Source organism: Astatotilapia calliptera, chromosome 3, assembly GCF_964374335.1.
Source record: "Astatotilapia calliptera chromosome 3, fAstCal68.1, whole genome shotgun sequence".
Classification (NCBI taxonomy): Eukaryota; Metazoa; Chordata; class Actinopteri; order Cichliformes; family Cichlidae; genus Astatotilapia; species Astatotilapia calliptera.
The window spans coordinates 79,640,911-79,661,691 of record NC_137424.1 but is presented as its reverse complement, the minus strand read 5'-3'; the positions used below and the strand labels follow the sequence as shown (position 1 = coordinate 79,661,691).

At 40.9% G+C, this 20,781-nt stretch overlaps 1 protein-coding gene and 1 pseudogene across 5 annotated transcripts; one reads left to right on the top strand and one right to left on the bottom strand.

Moving 5' to 3' along the window:
• The window catches only part of LOC113010084 (uncharacterized), a 46,324-nt pseudogene that overhangs the window by 8,680 nt on the left and 16,863 nt on the right, over positions 1-20,781 (top strand).
• On the bottom strand, positions 274-15,945 carry LOC113010026 (uncharacterized). 5 transcript variants are annotated; one of them, XM_080299448.1, is made up of 5 exons: positions 15,893-15,945; positions 7,942-8,093; positions 6,879-7,226; positions 1,876-1,944; positions 274-1,787 (listed from the first exon to the last, which is right to left on the bottom strand). In XM_080299448.1, the coding sequence occupies exons 1-5, from the start codon at positions 15,928-15,930 to the stop codon at positions 1,651-1,653; spliced, it is 744 nt and encodes a 247-aa protein (XP_080155574.1). In that variant the 5' UTR covers positions 15,931-15,945; the 3' UTR covers positions 274-1,650. The 5 variants fall into 5 exon arrangements, with proteins under 5 accessions (XP_080155574.1, XP_026004589.1, XP_080155575.1 ...); XM_026148804.2 differs by lacking the exon at positions 15,893-15,945 and adding an exon at positions 15,054-15,266; XM_080299449.1 differs by lacking the exon at positions 1,876-1,944.

The following is a 20,781-nucleotide window of genomic DNA, read 5'->3' as shown; positions in this document are numbered from 1 at the left end:
CCGAATTGTGTTCAAACTGCTGAAGCTGCAGCCCGAGGATAGACTCACTGCCCGCATGTTATTGAATGACAACCAGTGGATATGGATTTCCCATGTGACTCCAGATACCATCGATCGTGTGAAACATTACGCTGGCATCAAATCCACTAAGTGAAATGCTGTGTGATCCTTTTTCACATTCTAATCATTTGTACCTTTAATGTTCATCATGCCCCCATATATATTATGGGTTTGGGTTGTTGACAAATAAAACAGATTCATCACTCTATCTCATGTGGTTGACTTCTTTTATTGACACAGCTTATATGTTATACAGGTAGGGACATGCACAGGAGTAAATAGTAATACGTACAGACAATGCAAGACACACACAACAAAAAACGGTAAGGTGTGCCTTGTGTCCCGATTCTTTTATATTGAGGATGAAAACAAACAAAAACTGGTTGTTAAGAGATATATTCTAAAATACTTCTTCAGTAGAGAATCAGAGAAGAGAAACACAGAATTTCTTGCTAGCAAGGGCAGCCTCCAGAACTGAGACTCGCACTGAGGACTGCCCTGGTCTTTATTTATAAACTCCAGTGAGCGTTTGTTCCTTACATTGGTGTGTGTGTGTGTGTGTGTGTGTGTGTGTGTGTGTGTGTGTGTGTGTGTGTGTGTGTGTGTGTGTCAGAGTGTGACCCCATAAATGACTTCCCTTAACCTGCTGGTCTGGAAAGTCCAACAGTTCATCTATATGTAAAAAGGCACTTAGACTAAAACTGACATAGCTACGTTAATCCTACCGTAAAACAATAAGACAAGGTACGACCTCTCCCATGCTCGTAGGATGTGGGGGTGAATGCCAGAACACCCTGGAATGTTACAGACCTCCTAGGATGAGACATTCTTTCAATATGCCACCAGCTATATACTTCTAAACACAAATGATTACATGCAGTATTCTACTATATGCAAACTTATATCATTAAAAGATTATACTGACTACGAAGTACAATTTTCCATTGACACTGGTCCAGATGAGTTCAGTCAAACAATGATTTTATTGAACACACGCATGGGGAGCATCATCAGCGTAGATCTCCGCTAAAAAGCTTCAAAATGGTTTTGATATGTCAGGGTTTAGCCCCTTCTTGCGTCAGCAAAGCAGATAATATGCATCAGTTACAGTTAATGACAGTTAGACAAGTTTCCATTATCTGCAACCTTTTTACCATACATGGCTGTTTGTTTCAACCGTCTCACCCTCCAGATGTTTCTCGTTGACTTGTTCTTTTCATGCTTATCTTTAACACGTCCTGCATCAACAGTTGCTATGCAAGCACAAATGCAGTTACAAGCTAAATGTATCTCTCACTTCTGACCTAGAACTTATTTGTGTCTGTAAGCGTGCTTGCATTGGCCTTCTTGCGCTCTAAGTCACCTTACACAATATATCGTCTGGACATTCACACCAGACGAAGCTTAGGACCTTAAGAGGACTGAGCGCCAACTCTTTATGAGCGCATTTTAAATTTATGTATAAAAATAATTACAACTCCACATTTAATAAAAGTTTTAATAAAGTGGCACTAATAAAAGCCATGTAAGCAATGATATATTTTCTTTTATTTCCACACTTGACATAAACACATACAAGCCAAGTGGCGATCATATATACATAAACCCTAGAACGATCACAATCAACGTCGCAATAAGCCCTCCCACGGCGACAGTAGCTTTTGAACAGCCACTGAGCTCTTTTATCGTACTCTTGTACTCTTCCATCGCATTTTTCAGCCCGTCAACTGCAAATTAAAAGAAAAACAAAAGTGTTAGGACATATGTAACACACTTTGAAAAAAAAAAAAACTGCTAACATTGTTGTGCCCTTACTGTGTGGTGATATGTCTATCAAGTGAACACTGGTGTTGATGGGTTCCAAGAACTGTAAAGTAGGCAAGGCTATAGAGTAGAGCACATGACATATCATTATCATTTTTTTACAATAGCGACAAACATCCGCGGACTCTTGAGCTATGTTCACGAACTACTGTACATACACTCGGTGGTAGAAGTTTCGCTTCTGTTCGATTGAACAGACCTCGTCGTTTGCGAGCATGTCTGATCATCTGCCCCTCTTCGTTTGTATATACACATTCTACATTTGTCAGCTCCATGACCTTCAGGCATTGTGGCGGCTTGGACTTTTGAACAACAACCCGCCGGGATTTCTGTTTGACTCATCGTGTGATTCCATATCTCCATTACACGCCACGTAGACGGGTTACTATGGTATAATATACACCCCAGTGTTCAAGTGTTCAGGTTTGGCGAAAACTGTGAAAAGCTCCCCCCCTAACATGTATTGCCCTTCGTCACTGCAGCTGAGGAAGCGGATAGTAACTTGGTACCCCGATCTCACGGGTGTTACACTGTACAAATGGTTGGTGGGTGAGATACGCAGTCTGTCTTTGTAAAACACAGATGTCGGACTGTCTAAAATGCCTGGTAATGTGATAGCATCTGCCATTCACCCGATCACAGCGCTCTCTGTAACTGCTGTTTTGTTTAATTGCGCTTTGACTAGAGGACCGGCACAAGAAACACAGCGCAAAGGTTAGCGCTCGCACAGCTGCATTCAAGGAGTACATTGTCAATACAACATCCGGCTTCTACGAGCAACTGTCAGATCACGTCTTTATATAATCTCACGAATTCCCCCCGACTGAGCGCACAGTTCCCGACCAAAAAACCCACCGGACCCCCGACCAAATGTAATTTTCTAATTAAACATACACAGCCCCGCAACATTGTGTGTTAGGCCTAGCTTTGTGTTCACAGAGCAACTTAGTTAAAAAGCACAAAATGTGTAATTTTATTAAGTTGCATAAAAGGTACAGATCATTCCATGTTATTCTTCATGCGCTTCTTTATTTGTGTCTTATTATGTGTCTTAGTGTATTGCTACACTACACATAATGTTCCATGCCATGAAGAAGTGTGCTGTGTAACTCAGATGCGAGGTCCGAGACGCAAGGTCCAGACCAAGAATCCTGTCTATGTGTGTGTCAGCCTCTATACGCGAAAAAGTATGGATGTAGATAACACTAGGAGGGTCTTGGAAAGATGTGTTCACGCGGACCATGTGACATATTAGTGCCAAGTATCCTGACGAGAAACATTCTACAAATCGGTGGAAAAGAATATCATATATACATAGGCGAACTGTGTTTCGCGGGACGCAAAAATCCGTCCAGCTTGCTGGAACAGATTACCAGTTGGTTCGCTGAGCTTACGTCTGAACATCACAAGCTGGGATTCGACGTATTGCCGTAAGGAACATTTGGTACTTTGCATAAGAAAACAACACCACTGACCGGCAGACTCACTATAGCCACTCTCTGTATTGCCAAACCACACGACCCTGACGAATCAAGCGACTGCATACCTGCCATCTGTAATACACGACAAGCGTGTCAAGCATGATACGTCTGAGACAATGCCACCGATCGAACAGCATCTCGGCTACTTATTGGACTTATGTTAACCCTTGTGCTTCCGTGGGGTTTCTGTGGCGCTGATGGCGTGCGGGCGTCGCGGCCCGAGGGGACCCCCAAGCAAAGCGCAGCTGGGGCAGTTGGTGATCGCGTATCTGGAGCACATGTGCAGGTGGCACCGGGTCTTGGCCTTGATGTCCTTGCTCCTGCGATACACATGCCACGCTTTGTCGGTGGGGTGTCACGTGACCCCTCGGGGCACCTGGTTGCAGCGGCGGCGGGCTGGGCGAGCACTGGGGCGATCGCCCTGGCCTCAATCGCGGGGAGCGCAAGGGCTTTGCCTAACCGCTCAAGGAAGAGCCTTCACCTTTTGAGCTCGTCGTCGTAATCATTTTGGTCATCCCGGTACCCAGAAAAGTACCAAGAGCAAGGGGTGAGGAGCAGCACGTCTACGGTGACCTCGGGGCTTGGCCGGTACATGCAAGGCAGTCTCGCGCACCACTCGTCCCAAATGGCTCTGATAGGGGCCAGTTTGTGGTAGCCGCGCTCCTCGGGGTCGCGACACCGCCTGGCTTATCTGGCCTCTCGGTTGTTGAAACGCAAGGTGCTCGAGTAGACCTGGAAGGTCTTGAGTGACATTGCTGCTCTCCAATCCTTGATAGTGAAACGTGGCCCGTCGTGGCGGCCGTGTCCTCGGTGTCGCCGCTGCACCTCCTACCTCGATCTTATACTTCCACTGCCACGGTCCAGTGCATGACATAGCCTCCCTTTTCTGTTACGTGCTAGCAAATAACCGCATGTAGGGAAAGTCACACGCCTAGTGCCCGCAGAATCCCTCAAAAAAAGCCGCAGCCTTAGTACCGCCAATCTCCACTCTTATCAGTTTGGGGTACTCCACTACCCCTCTCGCGTTCCTTGTCCCTCTCCCTCCGACAATGCCGCCACTACGATGAGCCTGTCGCTTGGGGGTATTACGCTTCCCCCTGCGATGGGGGTACTCCTATTGCATTTCCCCGGCCTTCTTTTCTCGTAGCCCCAGCGCTCGGGAACCACAGACACCCCCAAGAGCTTAAACCCCATCAGGGTTAAGTTTCAGCCGCAACTTAGGGACTGAAAGCAACCGAAGTTGACAAAAGCGAACGAGTGGGGACAGCAGATCAGACAAATAAACAGGAGCCAGACCATTTAAAGATTTAAAACCCAATAAAAGAAAACAGATTTAAAACGGATCCTAAATTTGATGGGAAGCCAATGTAGAGAGGCCAAGACTGATGTGCTCAAATTTCCTTCTACCAATTAAAAATTGTGCCACCGCATTTAACACAACTGTCTCTAAATCAAGTAGAGCAATTGGTAGAAAAGCAGAAAACAGACTTGAGCAAGAAACATGCATGGCCAGGTGAGCAATAGATAGAGTCGGAGGTCTCAAGCTAGAAACCTTGTCCACAGAAAAATTAATAAAGTGATTGCACGTAACATCAGAAGACTGCAAAAGAACATGGGCTTCAATATTAAGTACAGAATTTATAGTGTTATACAAAACATGATGCATGTTATGCAAGCTAGCAGCAATAAGTTGAGAAAAATAAGAGTGCTTGGCGGCCTTTACTGCTCTCTGATAAACTTTCCAGACAAACATACAGCGTCTCCTTTTTCCACCCTCTTTCACATCTTCTACATTCTTTTCTAATGGCTCGGGTAGAATCAGTTAGTCAAAGACTAGCCTTGGGCATGCACTGTCTGAAACTTAAAGGAGCAACAACATTGAGGACAAATTTACAAGCAGAATCCAAATAAATCCACACAGGCGCTATCTTGAGAAAATCAAGATGGCAAGTATCAAAACTCCAGGTATTGATACTCAAGGGTTTGAGTTTTCACTCAGAAAACACCGGGCCAAAGACAAAATAAATCAGTCTGGACTTGAGAAAAAATCTGTTCATGTGGTAATTTTTATTTTTTGGTTAATAACTTTTTGTGTGCAAAGTAAACTCATATAATGATGAAAAACAAAACTAGAGGGTTTGAAACAGCTTTGTTAAAAATGCCTTCCTGTCTTTAACGACACCTGGTAAATACGTTTTTATAAAATGAACTTTCATAGGCGGGTGTCTGTGAAGGTTCTCAGTCATCCAGGTCATCGTAGTCAAAGGAGTTTGCAAAGAAAAGCGTCTGGACTTCTTTAAGTTGCTTGAAGATGTTTCACCTCTCATCTGAGAAGCTTCTTCAGTTCTAAGGTCAAATGGTGGAGAGTCCCAGATATAAACCTAGTGGGAGTAACCCCCCACAGAGGGACAAAAGGACCCCTGATGATCCTCTAATAGCCTGAGCCAAGGTGTGAAACTGGGGGTGGGTCCCAATCAGCCAGAGTTTCGGGTGTGTTAATTGTGAAACCTGGCCCCACCTTATCATGCGAATTCCTGAGGTCAGATGGCCCAGGATGTGAGTGGGCGTTAAGGCGTCTGGGAAGGGATCTCAAAACTGGATTATAGATGGCAGACAGCTGGTGTCGTAAACCCCGCCTCTGTTCAAAGATGGTCGCTCACAGTGGACATAGATGGCTTCTTTCACTCCTCTTTCAAACCATCTGTCCTCTCTGTCCAAAATGTGAACATTGGCATCCTCGAAAGAGTGACCTTTATCCTTAAGATGCAGATGGACTGCTGAGCTGCTCAGCAGTCCATCTGCATCTAAAGGTCAAAGGTCACTCTTTCGCCCACTCACATCCTGGGCCATCTGACCTCAGGAATTCGCATGATAAGGTGGGGCCAGGTTTCACAATGAACACACCCGAAACTCTGGCTGATTGGAGCCCACGCCCAGTTTCACACCTTGGCTCAGGCGATTAGAGGATCATCAGGGGGTCCTTTTGTCCCTCTGTGGGGGGTCACTCCCACTAGGTTTATATCTGGGACTCTCCACCATTTGACCTTAGAACTGAAGAAGCTTCTCGGATGAGAGGTGAAACGTCTTCAAGCAACTTAAAGAAGTCCAGACACTTTTCTTTGCAAGCTCCTTTGACTTTCATAGGCGGGCTAATAATTTGTCCTCTTCTGTAGTGTGTATAACTTCTAACATCTGATCTGGTGTAGGATAACATATTTGAGGTATTCATGTCAGCAACCAGCTGTCGTAGACAATCTTTGATAAATGTAATGTGTTAAATCTTAAATTTAAAAAACCTACCCTTAAGGATACTACAGTTACTAGCTACACTTTGATTTACACATCACACTGATACGCACACATATTCGAGTGGTTCCTAACATGAGCGTAATATTTACATCAGGACTAACTGGATGAAAAATCTCAATGATCAATTTTTGCTTCAGTTTCTAGGATTAAAGCTCAATATCTGTGAAGGATCTTTGACCTGTACACAAGGTGTTTGTGGCTGACCTTTGACCTGCAGCTGGATATCTCTCAGTCTCCGTTCTTCTCTCCCATCACTGATGGAGCAGGTGTAGATGCTGCTGTCAGTCTTTGTTGGTTTTGTCAGAGTGAGGCTGAAGTCTCCAGTGTCCAGAGCATCAGGTCTCATTGATGTGCGCCCGCTGTAACGCTGGTTTTGTCCTCTGAGATCGTCTGTTTCGTCTTGTCTCACATGGACAGATTTGGGATGGAGATCACTGCGAGTCCACATCACTGTGGGATTCTCAGGTATAAACCCAAAGTACTGACAGGGCAGCAGGACAGATCTTTCCCCCTCATCCACCTCCACCACCACACCCAGGGCATGCTGGGAAACTGAGGACACACAAATAAAAACACAAAAAAATGCCCATTGATGACATCATTCACAGCTGTAACCCTCAGGAGGCAAAATTCATTCAGGTTAATACTGTGTAATGTTACATTATTAGTGTATATTGATTACATAGATTCATAGTAACTGATGACAATTCTAACACTTTAACATCAACGACTAATAAAAACCTCTCCTCATCTCCAGAGTCGGGCAGTAAATAATTAAGTACAATTTTCTGGTATCTGGATTTCAGTACTTTTTTGTGACTCCTTTTTAACTTTTACTCCCTACAATTTTAAACAGATATCTGAACTTTCTACTCCTTACATTTTCAAAACAGACTCGATACTTTTGGGGAGTTATTATTAGTATTTCATCACTGAGACCCTTTAACCGATTTGAGCCTGAACAGAAACTCATCAAAGTAAATCCTGTTAATTTATTAATCACCAGGCGATATCACATAAAAAGACGTGTCAAAGTCAGGGGTTAAAAGTGGTTAAAGGGTTTCTTTTGGTTTTGTTTTTGCCACAACACCTGAACAACTGCACGTGTTGTAAGTTGCAGTACGTCAGCATCTACAGTATATAAGTTTACTGTGTAAGCTTAGTCTGACAATGGCAGCTACATGATGCACATTGAAACTTAGCCTGTTATTTGAGTTGTTACTCTACAAAAGTAAAAGGCAATGTATTTTTTTCTGTAATTACTTACATCTGTCACTCTGGTGTTTACTTTGGTTAGCCATAGGTTTGTATGAGACCATGCATGCAGCACAGGGCAACCCCGTAGCATATGTTTGTATCATCACGGGCACAAGAAGCATTCTTCTCACTTTGTGGGAGTTGAGGTGTGTTTTCCCGAAACTGTGTTGGGTAAGATAACAAAGCACTGAATTCTAAATAGATGAATTACAAGTTATATTTGTACACTTGGCTTCAGGTAAGGTCATCTTTAAAGACCTAAAATTTGATAGTTTTAATCATAATTTAGCAGAGTAGAGTTGTTGTTGTTTTTTGTTTTTGTTTTTGTTTTTTAAAAAAAGGTTAGCTAGCCATTACTTTTAGCTAGCAAACGTGCTTCACAAATAAGAGAGTACATTGTCAGTTTTTCCACTTATAATTAAAATTTGTCACTTGTCAGGGTACAATAAATTGTTATCAGGAGAGAGTCCAGCCATTTCCCTCATTTTGTATGTGGATGAGTTTGAAGTGTGTAATCCGCTTGGCACCTCAAGAAAAAAAAGCGAAAAATTACAGCAGTGTATTGGATATTAGCTAATGTACCGCCATTGCTCAGGTGACATTGTGTATTATATTAACATTTTTTACTATTTAATTGTGTCCTTCTTCTTCTTTTTTCACAGCTGAATAATGAATTCTAAAGGATCACCACTGTTAACTTGGAAACAACCTTCTTAAAAACTGGACCAGACTGCACACACTGCACAGTGGACACACTGCAAGTCCCATAAGTTTACAATTTTAGACTTTTCGCCTAGTAAACTGTTTTCTTTTTTATTCTACAGAGTTCGATGGAAACAAAGAGAGAGGTCGCAATCCGTTGCCTGATGGTGTATCTGAAAAAAAAAAAAAAAAGAGGAGGATCTCTTCAGAGAACAGCTGGTAGGTAAGTCTCACTTTTTTGTTTTATTTTTAAATGGTACAAAAAAAAAAAAAACCCGACATATGCCCTTTTAACCTACTTGGCAGGATAGTGAGGAACAGTTCCCAGAAGAAGTGGTAAAGAATGTAGTCACCAGACATACAGCAGCATTTCTTCCACCCTAAAATTGTGATTGAAGGAACAACTGTCCTGGAAGACCTTGGTGTGCCCAAAGCGTGTTCCTTAATGATGGGGCTTATATACGTTACCTTTGTTGCGTTGTTGAACATTAAAACGTTTTGTCTTTTTTTTTTTATTATTCTGCGATATTTACCAAGTTGATAGGTTAAAGTTAATGCTTAATAATAAGCAGATTTGCAAAACCAATTGCCTTACGTTGTAATGTTTGTTTTCTGAGGTATTTTAGAAGGGCATGATTTAAAATTATTGTGATTTGGAAGACTTCATAGTTTATTGACTGTTTTATTTAATATACATTTACAAATCTTTATAGTGGTTCTCAAAGTTGATCATCAGGCCCCATTGCTCTGCTTGTTTCCCAGCTATCAAGACTCTACACAATGTTGATTGCCTGGTGTGTTCAGTCAATCGGAATTTGAAGACACCATTGTGGAGTAAAGAAAATGGAGTGAATTGGTATGTTTTGGCTTCTGATTCACTAAACAGACCTTGTCCAGGTAATAAACATTCTACATTTTCTTTCTTACTGAGGTCGTTTGTGGAGGGATTCTACTGAAGTACAGTTAAAGGGCTGCTCTTTGATTTATGTTGTATGACACGGAATTGCATTACTTGGAAAAATTTTTGCAATAAACTATTTAATCAGTTGGAATAAATGAAATAGCTATGTGTGATTTTAGAAAAGTTACTTTAGAAACTTGACACCATTTGCAGGATAGGATAGAGTAAAATATATGTAAAAAATGAGTTAGAGTAATGTCATTTTTTACTAATTACTAATGTAATTTTTCAACTTGATATTTTAGGAAAATCTAAATTAATGTTAGGTTGCTTAAACTTAATTATGTGTTTGGAGGTCAAAGTAAATCATGCTGGTTTGTTAAAGCAGTTGTGTTAGCCAAACCTAAAATTTACTTGCTGGATTTACAAACGTTGCATATTATTAAGTAACTTAAAGAGTTGAGCCAACAAAACATTTTTTAGAGTGAGGAAATAGAGATCTATTTTTATTAGTGCTGTCTAAATTAACGCGTCAACACGGATTAATCCATCATCATGATTAATCTGATTAAAATTTGTAACCCAATTAACCCATCTGGAGTGCAGAATGACTCAAAATCCCTGAAATGTTTCTCTCAATGCATTTCGGGCAGTTTGTCCAAGTAGATTCTGGGGTAGGATCTTACGTGATGTCCACGAACGCACCACTAACATCCACACCTTCCCAGTTAACAATTACTGGGCTTATAAGAAAGCTGCGATTCACTACCAGATGGCGGCATTTGACAGTCTTGTCCATCCAAGGTGGCCGAGAGCATTAGGCAGCTAAGCGCTGTAGATCTCTCCAGGGAAGCTACTCAGTATAAGTATTGCCCTTTAGAGAGTGGTAAGTGGGACTCTTGCGTTTATCATAATGTGGCATGTAGTAGGGTGGACCTTGACGACTGTTTCCCTCTTTTGTTGCAGGATTGTGCTATACTGCTGCTGTCTTGTCTTATGCTGTTTTATTTGTTATGTGATGCTTTTCTAGAGAACAGTAACTTGGGGTGTATTTGTTTTATGTAGATCTCTTTTACTAATTTGTTTAACGTTTTATGCTTTGTTTTATTGCTTTAACGGAGGTGCGGCCGCTTGTTGAGGGGCTGGGTATGTGAGGTGGAGTCCCCTCCCTGATGCTTTAGAGTTTAGTGTAAATTACATGGGTGAGTAATTGGTGGCACCCTTGGGTACTCCTCCCTGTAGGTTGCCGCCTCAAGTGGCCGGTCTCCACTATTTTGTTTAGGGTTTTTTTGGTTTGTTTTTTTATCAAGCTATGATTGTTTTAGGGTAGCATCGTGGTAGGGAGTCTGGTCATTTTAATCATCGGTTGTTAATAAAGTGTGTTAATTAACTATTTTGTCGTCTCAACCCTGCTACATTAGGTGCCTTTCTGATTTTATAATTCTATGTTTTTTAGTAGTTCTTCTTAATACTGTAAAAATATTATAAATGGAATAATACTGTAAAGAATGTTATTAATGCAATTATAATAATGCAGGTTATATGGCAGCAATAAAAGAATTTCTGGATCCCCACAAAAGTGATAAAAACAAAAGAAGAAGCCATGGGACTAATGCGTTATTTTTGTGCCTCTATTCTGAGCACACGTAGAAAAAAATTGAGCGCATATAAAAAAAATTTGTGTTGCAAAGTGTTGCATTTTAAGGAGAAATTTATTTTGAGCAAAGAAAAGCTAAATTTGAGTGAACAAAATTCATTGCTACGTACAAAAAACGTATTTCAGTGTTTGCTATTATCCACACACACACACACAATAGCAGCCCCTCTCGCTCAGTTTGTGCATTTGCGCTCGCTCGCAATGTGTTGCTTGCACGCTCAACATTTCTGCCTGTGTGCGTTCAACTCTTTCTGTACACCGTTATATTTGTGCCACAAAACCAACCAATCACAGACTTGGATGCAAAAAAAAAAAATCTGATTGGCGGTTTTGGTCTCCAATCAGCTCGAAATGACAAAATGCAATATCCCAGAATGCATTTCGTCCAAAACTCAAACGAGGCAGTGGCGGAGGAACACAGAGGGGCGGAGTTTGAAATATTACTCTTTCTGGGTCACAAAATAAACTTTTAAGATATTTTCATGCGAGAGTGGTGCTGTGTAAACTTTAAATATCTGCTCGATTAGCAAGACATCACATATTTGCGAAAGTGCTCTAACGTTTTCGAAGATGCCATGTAACATTTCAATAGCTTTTAAAACACTGTCAATATTTTGGGGGGGGGGGGGGGGGGGGCTTTATTGTCTACATGTAGAGCCCTCAAAAAATTAGTCAACGGAATGTCTATCTGGATGCTACACTGTTTTCTTTGAGGTCTAAGGTCCACACCACAACCAAATACACACCATTCCGTTTAATGTATGGGAGAGAAGCAACATATCCTTGATTGTGCATGAATTAAATATAATCTTAATTAGAAAGTGTGCATATCGATACTGGCTGCAGCATCTTTTCTGCTTAGTTTCTAAATGCAAGACACATTTTACAGATAAGGTAAGTGACTAATTATTATTTCTTTATATTTGTATCTTTATGCAAAGTTATCAATGGCGAGCACACCTTTCAGTATAATGTGTTCACCTGTGCAAGTGTATCAAGAGTAAAAAGTGACTATAATAACAAGTGTTAATAATAAAAAATATGATAGGAGTCTATCTTTGTGGCAACATGAGTTCAAAGCTTTATAGTAGTATAATTTGTTTTAAAAATTAGTTATTATTGATAGTTTTTTCAGTTCATGTTTCACATGCTTTATTTGCCTTTGTGATTGTAATTGTTAATTAAAATTTGAAAATTTTAGCTGTCCTCCATCATTCTCCCAGAGGAGTCAAGTTACAGTGTATCTTCCACAAGAGACGCACAAGACAAAGTTTAAAAAAAAAAAAACTGTAGAGGAAAATATAGCAAAGTCACAAAAATTACAAAAGGAAGACGTACAAAACCCTTCTGTACAATGTTGGAGATGAACTTCTTCTCCCAAACATGGGGAAACGTGGAAGGAAGATAGAAAGACTAGATCCAGATTTTTCAGGTCCCTACACTATTCATAAAATCTCTGGCAAATGTGTTAGATTAAAAAACATCGAGGGAGCTACTTTAAAAAATCAGTACAGCATTGACCATATTAAGCCGTACAGAAGAAGCAACCCTGTAAATGTCAGTGACAGTGACAAATGCCCAACTCACAGTCAGCCAGTGAACAGCAGCACAAACCTGAAGATGCCCCCATGTCATACTGTTAACCCTCAGTGCCAGCAAAGATATCTGACCCTCTATTATTCATTATGCACCAAAAATGGCTGACAAAAGTTGTGCCTCCCACCAAGAGTTAAATTCAGCACCAGGACCAGAAAAGCTTGAACTTCCCTCACCGAAACAAAGCATAGAAAATGAAGATGGCATAGTGAACATCTCTTTTTGACCAGTTGGTCATTTGTTGCCAGTTTGGCGTTCCAACTTGATTCACTGTTGCATGACTTTGTTTGCTGTTATTGTGTTGTCTTCACTTGACCTGTTGGTCAGTTTAGCTGTCTGGTTTACAGAGAGTGGGCATGTCTGATCATTTCCTTCCATCGTGGCTCAAGAGTTGGGAGGTTGCCAGTTTGAGCCCCGGCTTGGACAGTCTCGGTCGTTGTGTCCTTGGGCAAGACACTTAACCTGTTGCCTACTGGTGGTGGTCAGAGGGCCCGGTGGCGCCAGTGTCCGGCAGCCTCGCCTCTGTCAGTGCGCCCCAGGGTGGCTGTGGCTACAATGTAGCTGCCATCACCAGTGGGTGGATGTGGCTGTGTCCCAATTCAGAGTCTGCACGCTTGAAGTACGCGCACTACGCGTACTACGTACGGTGCGTACTATAAGTACGAGAAGTGCAGAAGTGAGAGGCTTGTAAAATGGGACGGTATACGCTTTGTTGTGCTGTTCAGGTTGCCTAGCAACCATGATACTAACCGCGAGACACGTTACAGCATTGTTTGACAGAAATGAAGGAGAAAAATGTTTTGTTGGTCAATCATTTTTGTCATGACATCATACATATATATATATATATATATATATATATATATATATATATATATATATATATATATATATATATACACATATATATATACACATATATATATATATATATATATATATATATATATATATATATATATATATATATATATATATATATATATATATATATATATATATATATATATATATATATATATATATATCATTGTGAAACCTGGTCCCACCTTATCATGCAAATTCCTGAGACCAGATGGCCCAAGGCGTCTGGGAAGGGATCTCAAAACTGGATTACTCTCTGCCATCTATAATCCAGTTTTGAGTTCCCTTCCCAGACGCCTTAACGCCCACTCACATCCTGGGCCATCTGATCTCAGGAATTCGCATGATAAGGTGGGGCCAGGTTTCACAATGAGCTCACCCGAAACTCTGGCTGATTGGGACCCACGCCCAATTTCACACCTTGGCTCGGGCGATTAGAGGATCATCAGGGGGTCCTTTTGTCCCTCTGTGGGGGGAAACTCCCACTAGGTTTATATCTGGGACTCTCCACCATTTGACCTTAGAACTGAAGAAGCTTCTCGGATGAGAGGTGAAACGTCTTCAAGCAACTTAAAGAAGTCCAGACGCTTTTCGTTGCAAGCTCCTTTGACTACGATGACCTGGATGACTGAGAACCTTCACAGACATAACCCCCATATGTTAACCCCCCCTCATCAGTAATGATCGGGGGGGGGGGGGGGGGGGGGGTTGTGACGAACTCTGAAAAAGTATAAGTGTAACGGATCCAGGGACTGCCCGCCGGATCTGCAGGAGGCTTTTATGCTATACACATCTCCCATGTACATGGTGAATAAAATTGTCTAATTGAATAAGCGTTCGTCTTGGAGTGATTTCTCGTTCCAGGTCAGAACCAAGAGATCGGGGGGGGGGGGAGTCCAATCTTCCGTCAATTGATAGACGTGACGATAGATTTACGCTACGGCAGGATGTTTTGACAAAGTTTTTTTTTAATATATATTTTTTATATATATATATATATATATATATATATATATTTTTTTTAAACTTTATTTACAAACAACAGTATAACATACAAGGCACCGTCATTAATCTGATTATGTTACATCCTCGGTTGAGCAATATAGCAAAAAAAAAAAAAATGTTTTGACAAAGTAGGACGTTTTTCCAGAACACTGGAAGCAGCGCAGACACGAGGCTACTTTAGCATGGCTAACTAGCTCTGCCATACGGGAATCTGTGGCTACAAAGTCCACAGTCTGTTAGTCTGGTCTGTTTCTAACCTTCCCTCATACTTTTACTATTAAAGCCTCATCATTAAATCTGTATTTCCAACACTCACGGCAGAGGCGCGAGCTTCACCTGAGTGCAGCACAGAGGACTGTCTGTGGAGCTGCTGCAGGTTAAACAGAGACTTTCTTACCGTTCACGAGGAGCAGGAACACCACCAGCGTCTTCATCCTCCTTTAAAAACAACTCAAACCGACACAAAGTCCCGTTAAATCCTCTGCTGATCCAACGAACCCACACCTGGACACACCTGCAGCTCCAAACACGCCCACGCACAAAGTTTACTTTCTGTTTACGGGAAGTGAAACCGAACAGAGGAGGGGGACTCTACATCAGAGGCGGAGCCAGACATTTGAAACACCCGGGGCTTAGCCCTGAAGGGTAGTATGCATGTGGATTTTTTTTTCTTTTTTCTTTTTTTGGGGGAGGGGGGGGGGGGGGGGGTGTAGAAATGACTGAAAGATTAATTGGCTCTGTTTTGAGTTTTGTTCAAAAAAGAATGACTTCATATAGGGAAAAAAAGATATCACATATGCAGGACACCTTAAACTAGTTTTTTAATTAAGCAGCAAGGCAGAACAAGGTCAGGGCTGCATCAAGACACGAGGACTAAACCCCAATTCAACCAGACCCAGAACTGATCCGGAATTAAAACAGGACTACAAGAGTTCAAAATCAGGACTACTTAGGACTTAACCAAGACAGAATCAGAACTAGATGATAGTAGCACTAAAAATCATCATAGACCTGCAGTACATTTATTTTTTAATTCTACCAAAGTACACTATGTAGATTCACAAAAGTTTATATAATTATTTAGCCTTGTTGTGCGAACAAGCCTGCAGAACTTAATAAATATAGAATTTGAAAAATAGCAAACCTAAAAAGAAACACTAGGTACGAGATACATGAGTACCTATGATACGGTGATACTTTTGGTAAACAACCATTTGACTAACATGTGTGTCTCACCTGCTCTTGTTCATCTCTGTTCTGTCCTCATTCTCCATCTCAATCTCTGCTCCTCTCTCTCCCTCTTTGTGCTGACAATCATCAAATATACAGTTGAAACCAGATATTTACAAACTCTTCAGATAAAAACACAAACACTTTTTTAATTGTAACATCAAATCAGACTAAATGTTTATTTTTTTAGATTGATAAATATAAAAAACATATTTGTTAACTTTAAGAGTAAAGAGAGAAACTATCTGTATTTCTTAATTGCAAATGGCACCAAATTGTATTCAAACTTGAGCCACATTTATGGAGCTCCACAATTCTTTTCCTGGTGTTTTGGTTGATATCTCTTAATTTTCCCATTTCAAAGAAACAGGCTCTGTGTTTTGCCTTATATGCATCCACAGCTGTGCCACCAGTTTACTCACATGGACTCTACGAACCTATCAGAAGCTTCTTCAGCTCAGAATGGAATCATCTGGTTTTCTTATTAATTAACAAACTTAGTGTATATGTACTCTTAAATTTGATGAAAGTGATAAAAAATAGAAGCTCTGTCTCTCTTTATTCTGACATTTAACTAATTCAAAATATATTTCAATATTTATCTAAAACAAAAGTTTACTCTAAATTGATGTTGTACAGAAAAAATGTTTTATGTTTTCTCCCTAAAGTGTAAATATCTGGTTACAAATGTGAATATCCTGCTGTGTACTGAAATCCCTCTTGTTTTGCATAGAAATATACTGAACAACATACAAAGCATAATATATAAAATAACATTTACCTGAGTTTTTTCTTTGAAAGAACCCTCTAATGTCCATTCTTATATTTCAGTGCATAACTGAAACCGATTTAGTCGGGGAGGGTAAGAACTGAAAATATGAAATAAACACACGTAAGATAAGACTCTATTAAAAAAAAAAAAAAGCATTTGTTCGGCTTTTCATTTCGCCATTTGTTGATTCACTTGAAGAGCAAGTAACGTAATATTGGTCAAGTGATCAGTTTGATATCAATCTTTCGTGATTCACCGTCATTTGTACGGTATGAATGGTTTGCTTTGGTACCTGGTCAAACTTAAGCTCTCCTTAGTATGGCTGGCTCCGTTACTCCAACAGCGCACTCACAGGCACAAGAGCACCTGGCTGCAGCCCCGCCCCCTCGCTCAGTTGCTTAGTGCCTGAGCTCGGATCATACCAATATCAGGGGGGGATTCACGCACAGTCGTAAATTCCCACAGTGTGCATTATGTGCTTCGAATATTGTGTGTACTTTTTGTTTTATACAGTTGTCAGCCAGGCATCTAACTATGAAAAAATTACACTCCAAAAGACCCCGGGCTTCTGACAAAACAACCCGGGCTTAAGCCCAGTAAGCCACCCCCACGCTCCGCCCCTGCTCTACATCTACGTGCACAAAGGTTGGTGTAACAACAGCACTAGTGTTGCCTACAGAGCTAAGTACTGTAATAATCCCGGCAGTCTATGTAGCACTGGACGCCAGGGGCGATTCTAGGATCAGAGCTTTGGGGGTGCTGAGCACCCAGAGAGCTGCCCATCCAGGCAAGATAAACTTTACTCGCCACAATGAGACTTCTTCCCTGTCTCTGTCAATCCCTGCATCCTTAAATGTCTCCAGTTGTCCCGAGTTCCCTCTGTTCCTCGTCGTCTGTTGTCTTCATCTCCATTTTCAGTCATAATAATTTTACCATCTCTGTGCAAGTCTGCAAATTTCTTTATTAAATCATAAGATTCTTAAATTCATCAAGTCTCTCTGTGCCTGGGTCCTCGTCACAAAACATGACATCACTGTTTTGTACATTTTAACACAATTGAATCCCCACATTTGTGAAAGAAAAGCAAAACACTTTTTTTAAAGTCTGTAACAAAACCATCAAATCTGATAAAGGTTATTTAAATGCTGCTAAAGAAGAATGGATTGGAATAAAACAATACATATCCTAACCTTAATTACTGGAGGAGAATAATGAATGATGCTCATAGTGAGTAAAAAGTAAACTGAGTGCATTTTTTGGACAGAGATTCGCTTTTAAAGTATCTGTATAATACAATACAGATACATAAAAATACACTCCAAAAATAGAAGAGTTCTTGAAATGTACAAAATATTATTAAAAAATTAGAAAAACTGAGACACCTTGGCCTCTGGTACAATGTATACAATGTATGAAAAGATGTTTACTGCAGATACTTCTATGGCCCTGCAGATTTTTTCCTTTCTTTTATCCTATGTCGCCGCACCTTGAGGTTGGTAAATCTGTCAATCACTTTTGGGTGGTCAACTCTCTCAAGCATCTCTTTCTCAACTGACATCACAGCCAGGTGCTGGAGTCTGCTTTGACCCATGGTCCTTCTCAGCCAGGTATGGAGCTGACTCAAGACACTAAAAGACCTCTCACAGCTACAGCTGCTAACTGGGTTTATTAGGGCAACCTGAATAGCAGTTTTCAGTGTGGAGAAGATCTGATTATCCAGAAGATTGTACAATGTTAACATATCTGGGATGACACCAGCCTCACTCTTGAGCTTCAAAACATTTTTGGCAACCGTGACTTCCTCTGACTGAAGCTCAATATGGTAATGCAGTGCCAGGGCTGACAGTATGGGCTCAAAATGTGGTCATAAATATTTTGTACTTGTAAATCGGTTTTGGTACTTGTAAAAAAGATTTGTATGTGTAAAAAAAATTTGTGTGTGTGTAAAAAAGATTTGTGTGTGGACTTAGCCAAACAACCCCTGCAAGTTACAACTACGAATTTTGACCCTATTTTTCTTCCTTTCATCTGATTGGTGAATGTCATGTCAATCACAAATGTAACAATCCAATCAGAGAACAGATGGTTTGGCTGTCGGAGGGGTGCTTTTTTTGAACTGCAGGTCTTTGAAGGGAATAAATGCCCTTTTACATGCCAACCCAGCGTTTTCCTTCATCACCACGAAGGAAAACAGTCTGTGGTCGTCCGAGTTTGGTGATTTTTGTGTCACAGGTCTACGTGTTTAATACAGGGACTTCCACAGCCTTTTCAACAGCGCTGCGGACGCAGGGGGGGGGCAGTGTTTTGGAAATGACAGTCTTCATTACAAAGCTTTCTTCGTTATGAATTAGCATACATGTTTTTATTGAACATTTGAAGAACTAGCAAAAAAAAAACAAACTCTTGTAGAGGACATAAAGTCAGAGATAGAAAAGACAAGGAGCAGGTGCATCTAGTACAGGTAGAGCTGCTGCAAAAACCCACAGAGCCCAGCAGCCAGCAACAGATTCTGGATCCTTTGCTTTGCTTTTAGTTAGCAGTTAGCATTAGCAGCACATCCTGCGTCCGATGTGAAAGGACTTTTATGCTGCGCACTGTGACTCACAGCAATGGTCCCGGGTCAGCCCTGACTTTGTGTTAAACTAATCCTAAAGTAATAATGGTATTTCTAACCACTGACATACCACAACTTTATCCTTTCAACCAGAGGCGGAGCCAGACATTTGAAACACCCGGGGCTTGGCCCTAAAGGGTAGTATGCATGTGGGATATATAAAATAACATTTACCTGAGTTTTTTCTTTGAAAGAAGCCTCTAATGTCCATTCTTATATTTCAGTACATAACTGAAACCGATTTAGTCGGGGAGGGTAAGAACTGAAAATATGAAATAAACACACGTAAGCTAAGACTCTAAAATAAAATAGCATTTGTTCGGCTTTTCATTTCGCCATTTGTTGATTCACTTGAAGAGCGAGTAACGTAATATTGGTCAAGTGATCAGTTTGATATCAATCTTTCATGATGCACCGTCATATTTACATTATTTGTACGGTATGAATGATTTGCTTTGGTACCTGGTCAAACTTCAGCTCTCCTTAGTATGGCTGGCTCTGTTTCTCCAACAGCGCACTCACTGCTGGCAGCAGCTGCCCCGCCCCCTCGCTCAGTCGCTTAGTGCCTGAACTCGGATCATACCAATATCAGGGGGGATTCACGCACAGTCGTAAATTCCCACAGTGTGCACTATGTGCTTCGAATATTGTGTGTACTTTTTGTTTTATACAGTTGTCAGCCAGGCATCTAACTATGAAAAAATTACACTCCAAAAGACCCCGGGCTTCTGACAAAACAACCCGGGCTTAAGCCCAGTAAGCCACCCCCACGCTCCGCCCCTGCTTTCAACAGCTGCTGAAAGTAAGGGGACCTAACTGCTATCGGATATTTATATAGAGATTACCCTTCAAGGACCTGCAGTTCAAAAAAGTGCCCCTCCGACAGCCAAACCCATCTGTTCTCTGATTGGATTGTTTAATTTGTGATTGACATGACATTGACCAATCAGCTTAAAGGAAGAAAAATAGGGTCAAAATTCATACATCTTGCAGGGGTTTTTTTGGGCTAAGTCCACACACAAATCTTTTTTACACATACAAATCTTTTTTACAAGTACAAAATATTTATGACCACATTTTGAGCCCATATGACAGCCCAGTTTGTTTTGCAGATTCTGTACAGCAGCTTTAATATAGGGAGAACACAACTTCCAGATTGTATGAGTCAAATTAGTTGTGGTTCTTTTTCTTTGCCAGTTTAACTTGTTTTGTTTTGCCTGTTAGTATTCCCTGTCTGTTTTCTTACCCAACACGTTCTCACTCCCAACTCGTCAAACGTGTGACGCATGGTCAGACTCCCTCTGCTTCATTTATAGACACGCAGGGTACCCCCCTCGCATCGAGAATTGACGTGCAGGGTCCTCTCATTGAATACTATAGAGCTCCCTAAACGTTGTTTATTGACGACAAGAGATTGCCGCGGAAGAGCCTGTTGTCCGTATATTTATATATTTCCAAAATCACATTGTAGTGACGTATACAGAACACAATAAATTATACAATGTAAGC